The 20439-nt window shown below is 40.7% G+C and overlaps 2 protein-coding genes across 2 annotated transcripts; one reads left to right on the forward strand and one right to left on the reverse strand.

Annotated features, from left to right (window-relative positions):
• Positions 1-1112: 1112 nt before the first annotated feature.
• Positions 1113-14668, reverse strand: LOC123999155 (BTB/POZ domain-containing protein KCTD7-like). The gene is made up of 4 exons (XM_046304622.1): positions 14009-14668; positions 7329-7498; positions 6911-7089; positions 1113-2118 (listed from the first exon to the last, which is right to left on the reverse strand). Exons 1-4 carry the CDS (start codon positions 14285-14287, stop codon positions 1742-1744), a joined length of 1005 nt encoding a protein of 334 aa, XP_046160578.1. The 5' UTR covers positions 14288-14668; the 3' UTR covers positions 1113-1741.
• Positions 14669-18610: 3942 nt separating this feature from the next.
• On the forward strand, positions 18611-19974 carry LOC123999157 (caspase-1-like). The gene is made up of 3 exons (XM_046304625.1): positions 18611-18864; positions 19347-19637; positions 19729-19974. The coding sequence occupies exons 1-2, from the start codon at positions 18858-18860 to the stop codon at positions 19613-19615; spliced, it is 276 nt and encodes a 91-aa protein (XP_046160581.1). The 5' UTR covers positions 18611-18857; the 3' UTR covers positions 19616-19637; positions 19729-19974.
• The last annotated feature ends 465 nt before the right edge of the window (positions 19975-20439 follow it).

Raw genomic sequence — 20439 nt, forward strand, 5'->3', positions numbered from 1 at the left:
AATTATACTGTATGTAAATCTGCTAATATTGATGTGTGTTAAATTGAGGTTTTTACTTTAAGTGATAATGACCCATTTGAATCACTGAGGAATGTTGGATAAATAGTTGGGTTGTTACTTATGATTTGGAATATGAATGATTTCACTGCCCTATGCTCTATTCCTAAGTATATTTCTGAGCATGAGGACTTAGAGGGATGTCTGTCCTATATGTTGTGAGGAAGCCTGTGTTTAGACACTGGTTCTCATGTAACTTAAAGAGCATAAATATGTTATGTTTTTATTTTCCTGAAATGGATTATTCTGTGTTATTAAACATGTGCATGTTTGTCTTGTAGAATAAAGGTTGTAATCTTAGTTTCAGAAGGGAGAAAGCTTACATATAAGCTAAGGTATTTGACATTGAGGGGATTTGAATTTTAAAATATTGAGTATGTAATTAATATTCTGATTCTTCAAAAGGGACTGAGTCCCTTGAGAGGGGAATGTCGTGGAAGATTCAGAATTTGTTGGTAACATTATATTCATCAAATGTGTGTAAGTTACTTCTCATCAGAATGGTATTTTTGTATAATACTGTGGCGAGGTTGCAGTTATCTGTTCTATGTCAAGACTAAGTTGCATGGGCCGCTGAGAGGGGAGAGGTCAAAGTGTCATCATGTGTAAACATATCTTTTACTCCCTACCTTTCCCAGTGGGGAAAGGAGGGTTGCAGTGTCTGGAATCATTCTATGCTCCCTCTAATGTTGCTTTTATCTTAACCTATAGCCGCACTCTCCTCTCCGTGAGTTTGTCCAGGTTTGGTTGTATTTAGAGTTAGTTGTATCTAAATGACAATTTGATATATGCCTGTTGATATGGAGGATTGGTTTATGGTTCTGGGGTTTGGGAAAGGAGACAAAGCTGAACGATGAATTATGTATATGCTGTCTGACTATGTGTGTCTTTGCTATTAAAGGAACTCAGTTGCATTGTAAGGGAGAGAGACACTGAATTTATCTGAGAGTCACAGGATTGTGATAGAGCTCATATAATTAAAGTTTTATAACTAACTCTGACGTGTGTGTGTGGTTTGCTCCCATGATTTGGTAAATAGAGGAAATTTCCACAACAACTTCTAAAGGTTTATGGGAGAGTAAGTGACAGAAAATACCAGCATCAGTAACAAAAATAGACATTTACTCTTCATGTAGATGAGAAATATTTCATCAGCTTGCTAAATTGCATCCAGTTAATTTGTGAGGGCTTTCTCTCGCGACCATCAAAGTGGCTAACAGAGAAATGCAAAGCGTAGAAAACATAATAGCATAAATAGGAATTAAACCGAAGAGACAGACAACACTGTAATCACAATATGAGATTAACTTGACCCTTTTCTGAAAAACTTGATGGTCCACAAGCTTGGATGAGCACAAAAACTCCCAGAGTTTAACACAATAAAACAGCCAATGAGAGCCTAGGTTAATGCTGTTTATAAAAAAAGAAACAGAAAGAAAAAACATTGGTCACAACTATTCAATAAGGAAACAGAACAACAACTGTCCGACTCACTCCTTTCTATAAACTCAGCACTTCATAGGTTTCAGTTCTTGAAAAGGGGGAATAACATTGACAACCCGATTTCTCTCTCAACCTGAGGGACCAGGAAGGAGATCAGTCAGCCTATTACAACACAAGTCCACCTCACAACAAAAAACACAGCGACAGACAGGAAGGGAGAGAGTTCTGTCTTCCCCTTACTTTACCACCATGTGATCTTGAACTCGTAGATTGGCCTCTTGCAGTAGTAGTGGTTGATGAGGTGTTTGTCGCAGACGCCAATGCATTGCTGGTCGGCAGTGATTCCGTGCTCCGCCAGGTCGCTGACAATGCAGTGGAGCAAGTCGTAAACATCCGCCACCGCCTCCCAGGGCCCGAACGACACGTCCACCTCACAGTGGTGTTCGAACAGTTTGGCCTCGCTCTCCGTGCGCTCAAAGCGCAGTGAGTTGAAGAGTGGCCGCTCGTACGGCGTGATGGGCATCTCCTCCTTGTACACGCAGATCTTCAGCTTGGCGAAGCGCGCCTTCCTCTGCATGGCCCGCAGCTTGGCGATCTCCACGATGCGCTCCAGATTATCTGGAAACAATACAAGGGATAACTTACTTCACTCCAGTGCAAGCTTTTCCAAAATAGTTCATTGACACATTTCCATTTACTTCACACATTTCTACTTTATTATAGTCAATGCCACTTAAATGGCCCAATGCAGCCATTTTTATCTCAACATCAAGTCATTTCTAGGTTCCATTCAAAAAGAAACAAAATTAGCTTTTTACCCCAAAACGATTTCTCAAGCAATAACTTTGCTAGGACTGTCTGGGAGTGGTCTGAGTGAGGGACTAATTGGAGTGGCCTAATGAGAGGGATACGTAACCTGAAAACTAGCGGTTATTGGTAGAGAGGTTTAAATGCTTTTTGTTATTAATTTATAGAGCTTGGTGATGGCACCAGGCAAGCCAAAACCCCACCCATGTAAAACCTGCTGATTAGAAGGTCCTTTGTAAATTGTACACTACATGCCCAAAAGTATGTGTACACCTGCTCGACAAACATCTTATTCCAAAGTCATGGGCATTAACATGGAGTTGGTCTCCCCTCTGCTGCTATAACAGCCTCCACTCTTCTGGGAAAGCCTTCCACTAGACCAGGTATTCCCAAACTGGGGTACGCGCAATGCCGTCAGGGGTACGCCAAATAAAAAGAACGTTTTTTTCTCACCTGAGTAGCCTCGTTTCAATGCCAAAAATAAAATGAAACAATGTTCAGCGAAATAACAATGACAAATACAGGTAGCCTAGTCAAATAATTAACAAGGCCTCTAAACTCTTGTGTATTTTCTGCATTATGCAATGATATTGACACTTTTTTTTAAATTGCGATACGGGCTTAAAAGTTTTCTTCACTGACCATAATTTTCACTTGTCTGACCGCTTGCATGATGAGTATCTCACACGACTGGCCGATCTGAATGATGTTTTTTCTCACCTGAATGATCCGATTCTAGGATTACGGGACAAAATTGAGGCTATGATTGAGAAGTTGGAGCTCTTCTCTGTCTGCAGTAACAAGGAAAACACACAGGTCTTTCCATCATTGTTTGATTTTTTGTGTGTAAATGAACTCAAGCTTACGGACAATGTCAAATGTGATATAGCGAAGCACCTGAGTGAGCTGGGTGCGCAATTACGCAGGTACTTTACCGAAACGGACGACACAAACAACTGGATTCGTTATCCTTTTCATGCTCTGCCTCCAGTCCACTTACCGATATCTGAACAAGAGAGCCTCATCAAAATTGCAACAAGCGGTTCGGTGAAAATGGAATTTAATCAGAAGCCACTGTCAGATTTCTGGATAGGGCTGAGTTTCTTGCCTTGGCAAATCGCGCTGTTAAGACACTGATGACCTTTGCAACCACGTACCTATGTGAGAGTGGATTCTCGGCCCTCACTAGCATGAAAACTAAATACGGGCAGACTGTGTGGAAAATGATTTAAGACTGAGACTCTCTCCAATACAACCCAACATTGCAGAGTTTTTATCATCCTTTCAAGCACACCCTTCTCATTAATCTGTGGTGAGATATTCACCATTTTTTATGAATGTTTTATTTATTTCACCTTTATTTAACCAGGTAGGCAAGTTGAGAACAAGTTCTCATTTACAATTGCGACCTGGCCAAGATAAAGTAAAGCAGTTCGACAAATACAACAACACAGAGTTACACATGGAGTAAAACAAACATAGTCAATAATACAGTAGAAAAATAAGTCTATATACAATGTGAGCAAATGAGGTGAGATAAGGGAGGCAAAGGCAAAATAAAGGCCATGGTGGCGAAGTAAATACAATATAGCAAGTAAAACACTGGAATTGTAGATTTGCAGTGGAAGAATGTGCAAAGTAGAGATAGAAATAATTGGGTGCAAAGGAGCAAAATAAATAAATACAGAAGGGGGAGAGGTAGTTGTTTGGGCTAAATTATAGTTGGGCTATGTACAGGTGCAGTAAATAAGGTTTAATATGCAAGATGGCTAAATAAAGAGCAAAATGATTGATTATTATAATATTATTATTTGTGCCCTGGTCCTATAAGAGCTCTTTGTCACTTCCCACGAGCTGGGTTATGACAAAAACACCCATTGTCATTGTACACTGTAGCGTTAAGATTTCCCTTCACTGGAACTAAGGGGCTGAGCCCGAACCATGAAAAACAGCCCCAGACCATTATTCCTCTTCCACCAAACTTTAGTTGGCACTATGCATTCGGGCAGGGAGCGGTTCTCCTAGCATCAGCCAAATCCAGGTTCGTGCGTTGGACTGCCAGATGGTGAAGCGTGATTCATCACTCCAGAGAACGCATTTCCACTGCTCCAGAGTCCAGGCGGCGAGCTTTACACCACTCCAGCCAACGCTTGGTACGGTGATCTTAGGCTTGTGTGTGGCTGCTCGACCATGGAAACCCATTTCTTGAAGCTCCCGACGAACAGTTATTGTGGTTACATTGCTTCCAGAGTCAATTTGGAACTCGGTAGGGAGTTGTGCTCTCGCTCTCTGGCATCATCACGATGGCAGAGAGTGGGCGCCCATAGCCCCATTCATACAATTAGTCTGGGAGGATGAGGCTCAAAGAGAAAGTGCGATAGATGGGAATAGAAAGAAAGAAAAAAAGAAAGAAAGAAAGAAAGAAAAAAAAAGAAAGAAAGAAAGAAAAGAAAAAAAGAAAGAAAGAAAGAAAGAAAAGAAAAAAAGAAAGAGAAAGAAAAGAAAAAAAGAAAGAAAAGAAAAAAAGAAAGAAAGAAAGAAAAGAAAAAAAGAAAGAGAGAAAGAAAAGAAAAAAAGAAAGAGAGAAAGAAAAGAAAAAAAGAAAGAGAAAGAAAAGAAAAAAAGAAAGAAAAGAAAAAAAGAAAGAAAGAAAAGAAAAAAGAAAGAAAAGAAAAAACGAAAGAAAGAAAGAAAGAAAAGAAAAGAAAAAAGAAAGAAAGAAAGAAAGAAAGAGAAGCATCCGCGTAGGATTTATCACATGCTAGTCTCTCATCTGCCTGTTTCTATCTTGGCCTAACCCAGCCCCTGGTGGGAGACACATTGTCTGTTTCAATGGCAGTATTCCACAGATTTCCTGTTTGAAAAAGCTAAGATGGGGATGAAGAGATAGAAACTATTATCTATGAACCACCTGGGTGTAATGAGTTTATGTTGCCTCCTATTACACCCATAAAAATGCATTATAACATTTGCTAAGCATTTATAAAAGCATATATGAATTCATAACTGCATAGAACATATTCTAGTGTGTACACCCACTCTGTGCAGAGCGCTTTGGTGATGACAGTTCACTTCCTTATGTTTTAAAATACATTTTACCAAGACAAATTTGTTCTGAATCATTCAGTGGGGTCTTTCTCTAACATACACTACATGGCTAAAAGTATGTGGACACCTGCTCGTTGAACATCTCATTCCAAAATCATGGGCATTAATATGGAGTTGGTCCTCCCTTTGCTGCTATAACAGCCTCCACTCTTCTGTGAAGGCTTTCCACTAGATGTTGGAACATTCAGCCACAAGAGCATTAGTGGGTTTGAGGTCAGGGCTCTGTGCAGGCCAGTCAAGTTCTTCCACACCGATCTCGACAAACCATTTCTGTATGGACCTTGCTTTGTACACGGGGCATTGTCATGCTGCAACAGGAAAGGGCCTTCCCCAACCTGTTACCACAAAGTTGGAAGCACAGAATCGTCTACAATGTCATTTTACGCTGTAGAGTTAAGATTTCCCTTCACTGGAACTAAGGGGCTGAGCCTGAACCATGAAAAACAGCCCCAGACCAGTATTCCTCTTCCACCAAACTTTACAGTGGGCACTATGCATTCGTGCAGGTAGCGTTCTCTAGACTGTCAGATGGTGAAGCGTGATTCATCACTCCAGAGAACGCATTTCCACTGCTCCAGAGTCCAGACGGCGAGCTTTACACCACTCCAGCCGACGCTTGGGATGGTGATCTTAGGCTTGTGTGTGGCTGCTCGACCATGGAAACCCATTTCTTGATGAACAGTTATTGTGGTGACATTGCTTCCAGAGGCAGTTTGGAACTCGGTAGTGAGTGGTGCAAACGAGGACAGACGATTTTTATGCACTTCCGCATTCGGCGGTCCTGTTCTGTGAGCTTGTGTGTCCTTTCACTTCGTGGCTGAGCCTTTGTGGCTCCGAGACGTTTCCACTTCACAATGTCAGCACTTAAAGTTGACAGAGGCAGCTGTAGCAGGACAGAAACTTGACGAACTGACTTGTTGGAAAGGTTGCATTCTATGACGATGCCACGTTGAAAGTCACTGAGGCGGTAGCGTAGCCTAGTGGTTAGAGCGTTGGACTAGTAACCAGAAAGGTTCAAACCCCCGAGCTGACAAGGTACAAATCTGTTGTTCTGCCCCTGAACAGGCAGTTAACCCACTGTTCCCAGGCTGTCATTGAAAATAAGAATATGTTCTTAACTGACTTGCCTGGTTAAATAAAGGTAAAATAAATAAATAAAACTGAGCTCGTCAGTACAGGCTAATTTTTGTCTAAGGAGATTGCATGGCTGTGTGCTCAATTATATACATCTGTTAGCAACAGGTGTGGCTGAAATAGCTGAATCCACTAATTTGAAGAGGTGTCCCACATACTTTTAGCCATGTAGTGCATTTTCAACCAGCAACTATCAGGAAGTAACATTGATCACATTTTTTGACGCTTTTAAAGTGTTTGTTTCCTCAGCTGTTGTCCAATATGATACAACACAGGAAAACCGATTTTGACTGCACTGGGCCTTCACATGTAAGCAACCATATGCAATAGGGTTAGCGGGTGAACGTAAAGTGCCAGTTACCCTTGTAGTAGGGTAGGAGATCGAGGAAGGCCTGGCGGACTTTCTCTCCTGTGAGTGGCTGAGTGTCCTCCAAGCTGTCTAACAGTGGACCAATAGCATAGTACAGGGCCTCCCTATGTACCGCCCTCACATGATTCCTCTGAGGTAGCTCGCCCTCGCGCAGGAAGTTCAGGATGTCCCTATACAAGGAACATGCAAACAAACACAGTTTTGAGTTGAAATTGCATCCACCATCCTTCATCATCTGTTCATTCAACCCTGTCTAGACATGGATAGCCCACCTTACCATTTTGTCAGTCAACCTGTTAATGGTGCTTTCTTGTCAAAGGTGTTGCAGAATAAGGGTCTGGCATGCTCACTCACTATTATTAACATGTAATAAGCATGTTTTGCTGCAGGCTATTTGAAGAGTGCTCACCTGAAATATGCTCCATCCCGGTCAATGAAGAAGCGACCTTCAGCATCACGTGGGATGTGATGGCGTCCACTGAACATGGCAGCGAGCATGGTGTCTTCATAGCGCCGTAATGTGGACAGACGGGTGGTAAAGTAGGTGCCACCCACATTGAGAGAAATTACCTCAGGAAACTATGAGTAATTGGAAAAAAATCAGGACAGTGCATTATCCATTTTGGAAGGGCTGTGCATAAAATACAGTACATTTTATTTTGGTAAAAAAAAAGGTGGATTCCATTAGATACCATAATCATAAATTCATTTTTTTTTTTAAATAACTTTTATATAACAACATCAGACCAATGTTACTAAACATTTAAAAATGTGACAAATGCAAATACAGAACTCATCCACAATAAATAACTGTCATTTTCTTTTGTTTTCTTCGATCACCACTAATCTTGGGGCTCCTGAGTTGCGCAGTGGTCTAAGGCACTGCATCTCAGTGATAGAGGCGTTATTACTGTGCTAGTTCGATTCCAGGCTGTATCACAACTGGACATGATTGGGAGTCCCATAGGGCGGCGCACAATTTGCCCAGCATCGTTCGGTTTAGGGTCGGCCGTCATTGTAAATAAGAATTTGTTCTTAACTGACTTGCCTAGTTAAATAAGGGTTAAATACGATTTTAAAAATATATTCCTTTGCAGTTGCTTCACAGTAGCCAAATAAATAAATATGCACACACACACACACACACACACACACACACACACACACAACACACACACACACACACACACACACACACACACACACACACACACACACACACACACACACGTCAAAGTTTTGGATGCACCTACTCATTAAAGGGTTTTTCTTTATTAGTACTATTTTCTACATTGTAGAATAATAGTGAAAGAAATCAAAACTATGGAATCATGTAGTAACCAAAAAAGTGTTAAATCAAAATAGATTTTAGATTCTTCAAAGTAGCCACCTTTTGCCTTGATGACAGCTTTGCACACTCTTGGCATTCTCTCAACCAGCTTCACCTGGAATGCTTTTACAATAGTCTTTAACTTATTGGTGACAGGGGGCAGTATTTTCACATCCAGATGAAATGCATGCCCATATTCAACTGCCTGCTACTCATCCCCAGATGATAAGATATGCATAGTATTAGTAGATTTGGGTAGAAAACACTGACGTTTCTAAAACTGTTTGAATCATGTCTGTGAGTATAACAGAACTTATTTAGCAGGCAAAACCCAGAGGACAAACCATTCAGATGTTGTTTTTTTTTAGGTCACTCTCTTTTCAATGGGAATCCAGATTTCTAAGGGACCTTCTTGCAGTTCCTATCGCTTCCACTGGATGACAACAGTCTTTTGAAATTGGTTGAGGTTTTTCCTTTGTGTAATGAAGAAGTATGGCCATCTTGAACGAGGGTAACTTGAAGTGTACTGTTAGATAGAGGCGCGTCACCAGAAAGCTAGCTACAGTTTTTTTCCTCCTGTATTGAACACAGATCATTCCATCTTCAATTTGATCGATTATTTACGTTAACAAATACCTAAAGTTGTATTACAAAAGCAGTTTGAAATGTTTTGGCAAAGTTTACAGGTAACTTGAGATATTTTTTATTCACGTTGCTCAAGTTGGAACTGGTGTTTTTCCAGATCAAACGTGCCAAAAAAAAATGGACATTTTGGATGTATATCAACGGAATTAATCGAACAAAAGGACCATTTGTGATGTTTATGGGACATATTGGAGTGCCAACAAAAAAAGCTTGTCAAAGGCATGAATTATATTTTCATTTCTGCGTTTTGTGTCGCACCTGCAGGGTTGAAATATGCTTCTCTCTCTTTGTTTACTATGGCGCTATCCTCAGATAATAGCATTGTTTGCTTTAGCAGAAAAGCCTTTTTGAAATCTGACATGTTGGCTGGATTCACAACAAGTGTAGCTTTAATCTTGCATGTGTGATTTCATGAAAGCAAGATTTTTATAGTAAATTTATTTGAATTTGGCGCTCTGCATTTTCACTGGCTTTTGGCCAGGTCCCACATATCCCAGTGAGGTTAAGGAGTTCCCACATATGCCGAGCACTTGTTAGCTGCTTTCCTTCACTCTGCGGTCCAACTCATCCCAAACCATCTCAATTGGGTTGAGGCTGGGTTATTTGTGGAGGCCAGGTTATCTGGTGAAGCACTCCATCACTCTCCTTCTTGGTAAAATAGCCCTTACACAGCCTGTAGGTCAAATCAAATCAAATTTTATTTGTCACATACACATGGTTAGCAGATGTTAGTGCGAGTGTAGCGAAATGCTTGTGCTTCTAGTTCTGACAATGCAGTAATAACCAACAAGTAATCTAGCTAACAATTCCAAAACTACTACCTTATAGACACAAGTGTAAGGGGATAAAGAATATGTAGATAAAGATATATGAATGAGTGATGGTACAGAGCGGCATAGGCAAGATACTGTAGATGGTATTGAGTGCAGTATATACATATGAGATGAGTATGTAAACAAAGTGGCATAGTTAAAGTGGCTAGTGATACATGTATTATATAAGGATGCAGTAGATGATATAAGAGTACAGTATATACGTATACATATGAGATGAATAATGTAGGGTATGTAAACATTATATTAGGTAGCATTGTGTAAAGTGGCTAGTGATATATTTTACATAATTTCCCATCAATTCCCATTATTAAAGTGGCTGGAGTTGAGTCAGTGTGTTGGCAGCAGCCACTCAATGTTAGTGGTGGCTGTTTTTCAGTCTCTCGGTCCCAGCTTTGATGCACCTGTATTGACCTTGCCTTCTGGATGATAGCGGGGTGAACAGGCAGTGGCTCGGGTGGTTGTTGTCCTTGATGATCTTTATGGCCTTCCTGTAACATCGGGTGGTGTAGGTGTCCTGGAGGGCAGGTAGTTTGTCCCCGGTGATGCGTTGTGCAGACCTCACTACCCTCTGGAGAGCCTTACGGTTGTGGGCGGAGCAGTTGTCGTACCAGGCGGCGATACAGCCCGACAGGATGCTCTCGATTGTGCATCTGTGGAAGTTTGTGAGTGCTTTTGGTGACAAGCCGAATTTCTTCAGCCTCCTGAGGTTGAAGAGGCGCTGCTGCGCCTTCTTCACGATGCTGTATGTGTGGGTGGACCAATTCAGTTTGTCTGTGACGTGTACGCCGAGGAACTTAAAACTTACTACCCTCTCCACTACTGTTCCATCAATGTGGATAGGGGGGTGTTCCCTCTGCTGTTTCCTGAAGTCCACAATCCTCTCCTTAGTTTTGTTGACGTTGAGTGGGAGGTTATTTTCCTGACACCACACTCCGAGGGCCCTCACCTCCTCCCTGTAGGCCGTCTCGTCGTTGTTGGTAATCAAGCCTACCACTGTTGTGTCGTCCGCAAATTTGATGATTGAGTTGGAGGCGTGTGGGGCCACGCAGTCATGGGTGAACAGGGAGTACAGGAGAGGGCTCAGAACGCACCCTTGTGGGGCCCCAGTGTTGAGGATCAGCGGGGTGGAGATGTTGTTGCCTACCCTCACCTCCTGTTGAAAAACAAATGATAGTCCCAATAAGCGCAAACCAGATGGGAGGGCGTATCACTGCAGAATGCTGTGGTAGCCATGCTGGTTAAGTGTGCCTTGAATCCTAAATAAATCACTGACTGTCACCAGCAAAGCACCCCCACACAATTACAGATCCTGCTCCATTCTTCACGGTGGGAACCACACGAGGAGAACATCCGTTCACCTACTCTGCGTTTCACAAAGATACAGCGGTTGGAACCAAAAATATCAAATTTGGACTCATCATACTAATGGACAGATTTCCACTGGTCTAATGTCCATTGCTCGTGTTTCTTTACCCAAAGAAGTGTCTTATTATTGGTGTCCTTTAGTGGTGGTTTCTTTGCAGCAATTCAACCATGAAGGCCTGATTCACACAGTCTCCTCTTAACAGTTGATGTTGAGATGTGTCTGTTACTTGAACTCTGTGAAGCATTTATTTGGGCTGCAATTTCTGAGGCTGGCAAATCTAATGAACGTATCCTCAGCAGCAGAGGTAACTCTAGGTCTTCCTTTCCTGTGACAGTCCTCATGAGAACCAGTTTCATCATAGCACTTGATGGTTTTTGCGACTGCACTTGGAGTAACTTTCAAAGTTCTTGAAATGTTCCGGATTGACTGACCTTCATGTCTTAAAGTAATGATGGACTGTCATTTCTCTTTGCTTATTTGATTTGTTATTGTCATAATATAGACTTGGTCTTTTACAAAATAGGGCTATGTTCTGCATACCACCCCTACCTTGTCACAACACAACTGATTGTCTCAAATGCATTAAGAAGCAAAGAGATTCCACAAATGAACTTTTAAGAAGGCACACCTGAAGCTGGTTGAGAAAATGCCAAGAGCTGTCATCAAGGAAAAGGGTGGATACTTTGAAGAAACTCAAATTTAAAATACATTTGTATTTGTTTATTATTTTTATTGAACAAGGCAAGTCAGTTAAGAACAAATTCTTATTTACAATGATGTCTTACCCCGGCCAAACCCTCCCTTAACCCGGACGACGCTGGGCTACGTGTGCGCCGCCCTATGGGACTCCAGATCACGGCCAGTTGGGATACAGACCCGGGTTCGATCCCGGGCTGTAGTGATGCCTTGGACCACTGTTTAACACTTTTTTGGTTACTACATGATTCCATGTTTTAATTCATAGTTTTGATGTCTTCACTATTATTCTACAATGTAGAATATAGAAAAATAAAGAAATACCCTTGAATGAGTAGGTGTGTATAAACAAATAAAACCCACAAATGTTATCTACCTACACATAGCTATCAAGTAAACATCTCAAATATGTGTTATTAAAAAGATAAAAATGTATTAAAAGACTTAAAACCAATACAAATAAAGTTGTTCAGTATGCATGTACATATAAATTTAAGCAATAAGGGAGGGTGTGTGGTATATGGCGAATATACCACGGCTAAGGGCGGTTCTTACGCACGACGCATCGCGGAATGCCTGGACACAGCCCTTAGCCATGGCATCAGCAATAAGAGGATGGGATTACTGCTAAGGATATTATAATTCGGCTTGTCACCAAAAGCACTGACAAACTTCTACAGATGCACATTCGAGAGCATCCTGGCGGGCTGTATCACCGCCTGGTACGGCAACTGCTCCGCCCTCAACCGTAAGGCTCTCCAGAGGGTAGTGAGGTCTGCACAACGCATCACCGGGGGCAAACTACCTGCCCTCCAGGACACCTACACCACCCGATGTTACAGGAAGGCCATAAAGATCATCAAGGACATCAACCACCCGAACCACTGCCTGTTCACCCCGCTATCATCCAGAAGGCGAGGTCAGTACAGGTGCATCAAAGCTGGGACCGAGAGACTGAAAAACAGCTTCTATCTCAAGGCCATCAGACTGTTAAACAGCCACCACTAACATTGAGTGGCTGCTGCCAACACACTGTCATTGACACTGACCCAACTCCAGCCACTTTAATAATGGGAATTGATGGGAAATGATGTAAATATATCACTAGCCACTTTAAACAATGCTACCTTATATAATGTTACTTACCCTACATTATTCATCTCATATGCATACGTATATACTGTACTCTACATCATCGACTGCATCCTTATGTAATACATGTATCACTAGCCACTTTAACTATGCCAATTTGTTTACATACTCATCTCATATGTATATACTGTACTCGATACCATCTACTGTATGATGCTCTGTACCATCACTCATTCATATATCCTTATGTACATATTCTTTATCCCCTTACACTGTGTATAAGACAGTAGTTTTGGAATTGTTAGTTAGATTACTTGTTGGTTATCACTGCATTGTCGGAACTAGAAGCACAAGCATTTCGCTACACTCGCATTAACATCTGCTAACCATGTGTATGTGACAAATAAAATTTGATTTGATTTGATCACAAGGCAGATATCGACCAGACATATTGGGCCCATCATCAAAAGTGACATTAGACATGACACTGTCGCAAGGGTTTCCCTTCACACGATTAAAGATCAATCCCAGTGAGGGGCTGTCACAGAAAACAAGAGCCAATTGGGCTATCCCTCTGTGTGGGTGGTGAACCAATCATGGTAAAGACAACACCGGAAGAAGAAATACATGGGCAGCGTTCAGTATGTTTTTACGTTCTGGAACGTTCAACTGAACGGAAACAGTGCTGTACTGAAGACCAGTTCAAAAACAGGGCAGGGTTGGGTTGTGGAACGCTGTAAGCATGGCCACTGGCCTTTAAATAAGTAACTCATTGCTTCAAGCCACACCTCCCCACACATCAAACGGTAGCAAACGTATCTCAAAGTCTGTTCAAGAACGTAGAATAATGTTTTGGGGAAACTTGTCGTTCAGTACAAACGCAACGTAGCAAGCGTTCAAACTAACTGAACGTTGCCCGTGGAGACGGATCCATATAATTTACAGTTTCTTTCTGATCTGTCTTTACAGTTTCTTTCCGATCAATGCTGAATTGTACAGAAAATGTGCAAAGAGAGATTCTCACAGATAGCGACGTTTATATAGCCATTGAACTCACATCCTAATTAAGCACCTTAAGTAACAAATTTCACTGGATAAACAACAAAAAACGCCCATCTCCTCACCTCTGGAGATGGCGATGCGTTTAATGTGCTGCTGAGAGACTTGCCCAGATTTAGGTTCGGTGATTTAGGTTCAGATCCTGCACTAGACATTGCATCGCCTGGTTTTCCAGCCTCACTAGCGGCCGAAAAAAACACCATTACTCTCGAATGAGGGAGTGCTCGCCTCTCCTGAGCGAACACCCTTAACCGTGAAGGAGCCACGGGTAAAGGGCTGGACATGTTTAAAGAGAGCGGCGGTCGTTCTCCATTGGGAGCCTCGTCAGATCCATACTGCTGCATGCACACACACCAGGTCTGTGAGTGGCCAGTGCATCCGGTGAACTCAAATCAATCACCAAGGATAAAGCACCATCCACGTTTGATTGTAAGGGATGACAGGACAACACTAATCAACCTAGGGGTGGTACGTATATCAGCTGATAGGGACATTTACAGTATGGTACGAGATAATAATCCCCTTTACCTACTTTGTGTGTACTCCCATTAACGCCCTCTAGCTGACATATTGCAATAAGGCAGCTTGGAGTAGAAATGTCTCCAGGGAGAATAAACACATTACGCACGACGAGAACCTCAAACTGTTACGCCAACTGAGCGTGTTCTGTACAATAGCCTATGGGTTGCTTAGCCTACGTTTAATTCGTAGTTTATATACTTCCAAGTATTCCGATTATGCGTATGTTACACTGAAAATGAGACTAACAAATGAAAACCGTGATTTTAAACCGACAAAAACACCACACCTTTCAAGATTGTAAATGCATAATAAACTCAATATAACATTTGCGCCCTCTAGATAGCACGACAAAGTTCTGCGATAATGTAACCCAAATCAAGCGTGATAATATGCTCTTATATCCCTCAAACTCAACTGTTGACCTCGAAGCCAGTTCCACTGCATTTTTCATCGTTCCCCTCTAATCAGGGACTGATTTAGACCTGGGACATCAGGTGTGTGAAATTATTTGTCAGGTAGAACAGAATGCCAGCAGGCTGCAGACCTCGTAGGGTTATGCCGCGTTCAAAACCTTCGGGGAACTTGGAAAAATACGAGGTCAAATTATGACTTCAGTGATCTTTAGGTCGCAGCACTAGAAAGAGGCCCAAGTTCCCGAATTGGAATTCCGATTTGGATGACCGTTCAAATATTTTTTTCCCCCAGTCGAAGCTTGTTTTTTCCCCAGAGTTCCCTGTTTTGAACGCACGGAACATGGAGATCTCCGAGTTCCCAGTTGTTTTTGACACGGCAATAAGAGTTGAGAAGCCCTGCTCAAAAGACAGACCCCCTTTTGCGGTGCGCGAAAATTGGTGGCAAAACAATGGGGAGTTCTTTTTGAACGCCAGAAAAAAATCCCATTTACATGTTGCTTATGGGTGAATTTCACACTAATTTTGGATTATAATTTAATGTTAAGGCTCTTATGAATATCTTTCTTAATATAATGTGTGTAATCATCGCAAATTGAACTGCATTATACTTTTTTAAAACACTTCAACCAGTAAAATGGCTCTTTGGCTAGCTTGTGCTACAAGCTACAGCATATATACATGAGCGTTAGCATTCTAGCTAACTGCTGCATCCAAAATAGTGTAGCGATCCGCCCAGACAGCTGTGTGTTATGCCATTAGTTGGTTGTGTTGTACTTACCAGTACCCAGTGTTCGCGGGGTCCAACATGCCAATCAACCTGCTATCTGCCAACCACGGGAATGCTCTGATGCCGGATATCCTGGTGGAGTGGCGGGGCGATTGCAAGTTAAGACCATGTTTACCAATTGTTCTCTCTCTTACGTATGGTCTTCACAAGAGAAGGTCATAGTTGTTTTATAGGGTATCTTTCATTTATTTTGCGTGGGCTACGGCCAAAAAGTAGCCTGTGTGGAGTTAGGTTAATAAACAGTATACTAAATTCATTGTCTGGACAATTGTCCCTTTATGATCTAGCCAGGTCATTACAATAGTTATTTTTCAAAGATCAAAAACAAATATAATCTTAACAACTGTTTCAAGCAACAATCAAAATATCATTGTAAGCGTACAAAAAAAGGTATATATTTTCTTTAGAAGTCACGTAGATCTAGGCTATGCTGAATGGGTGCAGATGTCGATGGCTTTCCTACTGCTGCCAAGAGTTGCACGCATCTGTGCGCGATGTCAGTGTCTCATGAACTGGAAAAGGGTCTAATGAGATGGTCTTGTATGGAGCGAGATAGCTGCCAAAAGGTTGAATGTCGGTATCGTTAGGATCGTAAAAAAATGTTTCGACTATGAATTCAAATTTATACGTTCAATTCTTACATCTCCCTTTACTCGGTTACAGATATTTTTTATAGGCACACACATTTGTCCGTAATGTGGCATCTGCAAAGGACATTAATCGACCATAGCTAGTCAAAATTAGCTAGTCATTCAAGCAACTCTAGGCCAGACGTTAGAGTTGTTTTGCAGCTTCCGGTTTCATTTCCAAAATAAAAGTCTAGAGTTTGTTATATAACTGTATTTTATAATGACGTTATACCAGTAGATGGCGTAGTATAGGCATGGTCCTTCAGCAAATGACTTGTGTAAGAATGACAGACACAGAAGAGCTGTGGCTAGAATAACCACATGAGTTGCAATATAGAAAGTAAATATAATTTATGCTAGGTCTATTCCACCATCTAAATATGACATGCTGTTGTGTGTTATTTAATGGCCATATCATTTCAAAATGTATTTTTATAGCCATGTGGGGCTACTGTGATGATCACGTAACTGAATGAATCACACTTTTTCCAGTATTTGGGAGCACGGACTGTAGGCCTTATATTATATATTTTCACTGTTGAATTAGTGAATTCCACTCTGTATGTAGGCTTGTTCTAGCCATTTCCATTGCACAACCCCATCACGCAGAAGCTATATCCATATCAATAAATGAGACAAAAAAAATATTGATGAAGTCGAGGCTATAACCTGTCCTGAGCGAAATAGTCAAGGGGTCCCAAATGGTCAAGACTATCTATAGCCTATTCTTATTGGCACATCTGTTTTCCCTATCAGCCACTGCACGTACTTTTTAAACTATTTTGTTCAACATTTATTTAGAGACATTAGAGCTAGGGCCTCTTTTTAAGGGGAGCCCTATAATAAGAACTGATAAAACATAGTTATAAAATTATCCCGCAAGACACCAGTACCAAAAATGATAGCCTAAATTGCAATGCCTACAAGTTGAAGGCCTATCTTTTATTTGGATAGGCCTAAAAACTTAAACAAGTACTGAATTATTAAAGTGATAGGCTAAAGAACTTTGGAGACTTTAGATAATTTTGAATACACACATGGATTTCAATAATCAAATGGATAAGACTGTTCTATTCTTTTTTTATTTAGTTCCTTATTTATTTAGCATCACCTGAGGTTTAGTGGTGCTTTTCCAAAGGTGCATGGTGCTGTATGGAGATTACAAGCTCTTCAACTGGGTAGCAGTGTCGCGATGGAGGGAATAGCCTATACAGAGATTTCCTTAAACCATTGCAACCACTGTAAAATGTGGAAATAAGTTTATGCCAGATTTAGCCTACGTTTAAACTCTCCCTTGTTCATTCCAAAGTCCATATGTTCATGACCGATTCATATAAATCATGTCAAATTATTTTAAATTCATATTAATCCCTCCTACAGAATATGCATCGGCAGAATTTTGAATGATTAAATAAATATCAACATGTTCAATAAAAAAATAGAGTGGCAAAGACTCCAGTAGTCATACATAATTCCTAGACTAACCAAACCTCTATTATTCTTGGTAGATACTCCTGGTTATGATAACAGACAGAGCCCAGAGAATGGGATCATGCAATATTGAATTAGTCATATTCTGATAAGGTGCATGCATGAGGATGTTCACTCACCCAGAGATATTCACATGCTTGCAACATAATATTTGTCCAAACCTAAAATGTTAGTCTGTAATCGTAACATGGTGTTTGTATGTTCACAGATGAAATTTCACGTTTACGTTTCACACATGGCTTTCATTATGATCCTAACAATTTACGTATGGATTTTTCTTACTATCGTTCAACCTTTTGGCAGGTATCTCGCTCCATAGTCTTGTCTCCGAGTTCGCCAGTTAATAGTCCTAAAAACCGGAAATGATTTACCTCTGGTTCGTTCGGCCATTCCCATGGGCAAAATTAATGGGGAAAGAATAGTGTTATGGAATAAACGCTTGAAAATAAGGTCTGAGGTTAACACATGCTATGAGATCTTATACGTTTTGTTCTATGAGATCATATCAGTCAGTTAACATGACCTTTATGAATTATTAAGCATTTTTGTATTCCATAAATGCTTAAAAATTCACAAAATGTGACATTAGCTGACGGAGATTATCTCATAGTACAAAACGTACAATATCACCTAAACCGGTCTTCTACGTTTATCCCAAAACTCTACAAAAGCTCCATTAATTTTCAATAGACTTTGGCCAACAAGCCATGGCGGAGTATGACTACCTTAGTGCCTACAAAAAGACGCCATTACTATTGTTCGCTGCCAGCCGTGGGCCTATTGCCTACTTTCGGTTTCACATTCACCAGGTTTTTGCGCAAGTGCATGTGAGGAAAATCAGGAAGTATGTACGTCAAGCCTACTACTAGGGTGCGGTTCCGGTGGTTAGAAAAGTCTGTTTATTTTCTCAACTATACATATTAAAGTTAGGACAAACTGATCGTAAGATCTGCAATAAACCCACGGTTTGCAACGAACAATAAGGTTGGAACTACAAATATTTTAGCAGGATAAACTAGTGTGAAGATCATCAAGAAAGTGACATCATACTTTTGTTCTACCCTTGGCAGCGATGGCAGGTAAAATACTGTGCAATAGTGTAGCCTATAAGTGTCACATTGCATATTCATAAAAGTTAAGTGTGATCTATTAATAGTGAAAAACAGTCAGACATGCCAGTAGACAGTATTGTGTCTGTCATGGTTGTCATGAGCAAGTCTGTTATTCCTCCTAACTCATTTCAAGAAGGTCCCTCAACTACAATGTATAAAGACTATATGTGTTTACAAATATAGTCTATGTATTTATTTACCAGTTGAAAGTTATGGGAACTGAGCCCTAATAATAAGTGAAATGGTAACACAAAAACAGCCTATTAATTCATTGTTTCTTTGGTATTAATTAATATAAGCACCACTATGCACATTCACAATTGATATAATTAAAAGTACCCATTGATATAATTTCCTTGTTAATACAAAGTAAATGCATTGTTAACCGGTCTACCCTACAGTAAAGTACTATAGGCCTATCAACATTTCCAAAATTGTAATGTCAACAGCTCAGCAGCTGCATGGATTGAGGACCAAATTCATTGAAATGGTGTCAAAGACCGTTCTAGATCAACTGATGGATGACCTCTTAGAAGACATGGTGCTGAACGATGGAGAAATCGAGGAGATAAAGGAGAACAACATGCTGAGGGCGGATAAGGCTCGCCAACTTATTGATAGTGTGCGCAGGAAAGGCAACACAGCCAGTGAGAAGTTTCTCATACGACTCCAGGAAAGAGACAAAAATGTCTACAGTGAGCTTAACCCCCAGGTGTAGCCAATATGGATGAGAGAAAAAGGTTAGTCTGACATTTGACCCCTTCACCGGGGGAGAAACCAGATAAATGTTGGCTACAATATACTTATTTTGACTTATTTTTATCTCCACAGTGTCTGACTCTTGACCCTCTCTTGAAAGACCTGGAGGTGCCACCCAGAGAGCCTCTTACATTCCTTTTGACCAAGGCTTCATAATTAAATGTCTTAATGTACGGTATTTTTTAAACAAATGAAATATCTATATTTTTCACAAGAATGTTTAATATAGAATAAATATATATACAAACTAAATATATATATTTTTAATGTTTTTCTACTGAATTTTTAAAATCTAATAAATACTTTTATTTCTGGTTACATTTTTTAAATCATTCTTGCCTTATATCCTAGCATCAAATATTAGATGAATCGGCTAGGTGAGCCTCAAACATAACTGATTACAGCGATTGCCACACTAAAAAAGCGCTTCCCTTACATGCTTCTTGCAGTGGAAAAACAAAATACATACCTTTATACCTCAGATTCTCCTGGCTAGTGCAGTGTGTGCAGTGAAGTGGGTTGAGGCTGATCCCCTCAAAGACCTGCTGGGTACAGTATAGCGACTCTGTACCGGCTGATTTCCCACCAAAGCCTTCTGTGTATTTGTTGACCTAATTATTCAGTGCAGACAACATCCCTCTAGAGGAAATGTTCCCCTGTGTTCCTAGCCAGATGGAATGTCCTGTAATCTCTTTAAGCGTATCAAACAATGAATTAACAAACTAGTAAATAGCAACAAAAAAATGATACCATAGGTGATCAAATATGTGTATTGTCACTTAG

Source organism: Oncorhynchus gorbuscha, linkage group LG16 (assembly GCF_021184085.1).
Source record: "Oncorhynchus gorbuscha isolate QuinsamMale2020 ecotype Even-year linkage group LG16, OgorEven_v1.0, whole genome shotgun sequence".
NCBI classification, from domain to species: Eukaryota; Metazoa; Chordata; class Actinopteri; order Salmoniformes; family Salmonidae; genus Oncorhynchus; species Oncorhynchus gorbuscha.

What these genes read in the sequence shown, in the direction of transcription:
- LOC123999155 (XM_046304622.1), bottom strand. Translation starts at nt 14,287, where the DNA reads ATGCAGCAGTATGGATCTGACGAGGCTCCCAATGGAGAACGACCGCCG. An exon ending in ACGCATCGCCATCTCCAGAG is followed by an intron (nt 7,499 to 14,008) that starts GTGAGGAGATGG and finishes AATTACTCATAG; the next exon opens with TTTCCTGAGGTAATTTCTCT. An exon ending in TCTCCTACCCTACTACAAGG is followed by an intron (nt 2,119 to 6,910) that starts GTAACTGGCACT and finishes TATTGTTTCCAG; the next exon opens with ATAATCTGGAGCGCATCGTG.